At 50.7% G+C, this 1,525-nt stretch overlaps 1 protein-coding gene across 1 annotated transcript; it reads right to left on the bottom strand.

Moving 5' to 3' along the window:
- Window positions 1-110: 110 nt before the first annotated feature.
- PPTG_02957 (hypothetical protein) lies at window positions 111-503 on the bottom strand (the record flags this gene model as incomplete). Its single annotated transcript, XM_008894291.1, has 1 exon — window positions 111-503. The coding sequence occupies one exon, from the start codon at window positions 501-503 to the stop codon at window positions 111-113; it is 393 nt and encodes a 130-aa protein (XP_008892539.1).
- Between the last annotated feature and the right edge of the window lie 1,022 nt (window positions 504-1,525).

Here is a 1,525-nt window from a genome sequence, read left to right as displayed (position 1 = left end):
AAGGCCCTCGGCGAGCGAGAGGTTCTTCGGAGGTTTCCCTCCCTCGTCGCCGCCAGCATTGAGCGAGCCCTTCGCCTCGTCGGCAGGACTCTCAGAGCGCTCAGGCGTCTTTAAACTGTGATCAACGTGATCACTAGCGAGCGAGTGCAGGCTGTCAACGCTGCGCTCGCTGAGCACTGGAGTGTGCCCTCCCACGGAGCTCCAGACACACTGCGAAAGCTCCGGGCCTTGGCCTCATCCTTACAGCCAGGACTGTGCTCACGACACGCGAACCGTGGGTTCGGATGGTCGACTGGGGACATTGAGGGCGACCGACTGCGGCGTGAGCTTCGCCGCTTGCTCGCAGCCGCGTCATCCGAGGCATCAACCACCTCGGAGACTACCTTAGTAGACTCCTTGAGTGCCGAGCCTTTGCTGTGACGCTTAGAGCTCTTGGCGTGCGCCTTTCGGGAAGCAGCCTTGGCGGGTGCTTTCGCACCGCCCTTCGCAGTACCGCGAGGCATGATGTGGTCGAAGTGGAGACCGAGAAGACGAGCGTTTTTGCTCAAGGCTCCAACTGTGGAATGAGTCACAACCGCGTCCCCGCAGCTAGTCGAACCCTTTCGACACGGAGAATGAGAGTTTGTAACTCTGTCTCCCTCCTGTGATTGGTCGGTAAACCGAACCTAAGTGGGGGAGGATGTAACGGGGTACGTACCCCAGTGTACCCAAGTTACATGAAGAGTGACTTGTCACTCTTGTAATACCTGGTACATGGTACCAGGGACTCTAGGAGCCAATCATTGCATCTCTACATAGTCTTACTTTAGGTGACTTATAGTTTGTAATAGAAACCAAGCTAAGATTACTTATAAATACATTTAGTCTTAAACGTACCCTTAACTGAGTACTTCGTCCCCTCAGACCAGGGACACGTGAACGGTCGTTCACTTAGAGTTTGTAAACTCTTGGAAGCCTACTTCCTCAGCGCAAGGTGCTGTGTGACCCCGTCACAGTATCCCATAGTACCAAAACATGTTGTTGTCCATTGGTGCGCTAGTATCTTGGTGGGGCCTGCAGAATAAGGGTTCTCCTAACAGATAATGTTGTACTAAGTACATTCAACTACGCACGTAACTGAATCTCTAATATCTATTTCTATTATTTATCGTTACGTAAAAAAGAAATGTATTATACCCAGCAGGATGTGCACAACCTGGTGCAAGCCCAAGAGCGTCGTCAACAGGACGATGATGGGGAGCAGGAGCAAGCCCAGGAAGAACAACAGAGACATAATTCGTCACTTGCAGCTCATGACGATGAGAACTCGTCTTGGTTGTAATGCGAACTGTACTACTACTATTTCTCATTTTTGTTTGGTATGAATTGCAATTAGCGAGCGCAGAAAGCAGCGCAGCCCTCACGTAACGTCGTACCTCTGGTCTCGTCTATTCCACTTTGTTTGCGGAGTAAAGCTGCTTCATGCTGGAAAGTACATTATCTATTCAGGGTGATAGAGAGATTTTTAGTTCATGTACTTATGTTA

Source organism: Phytophthora parasitica (assembly GCF_000247585.1).
Source record: "Phytophthora parasitica INRA-310 unplaced genomic scaffold supercont2.2, whole genome shotgun sequence".
NCBI classification, from domain to species: domain Eukaryota; phylum Oomycota; class Peronosporomycetes; order Peronosporales; family Peronosporaceae; genus Phytophthora; species Phytophthora nicotianae.
Note: the sequence above shows the minus strand (reverse complement) of the source record. Positions and strands in the feature narration are given on the sequence as shown.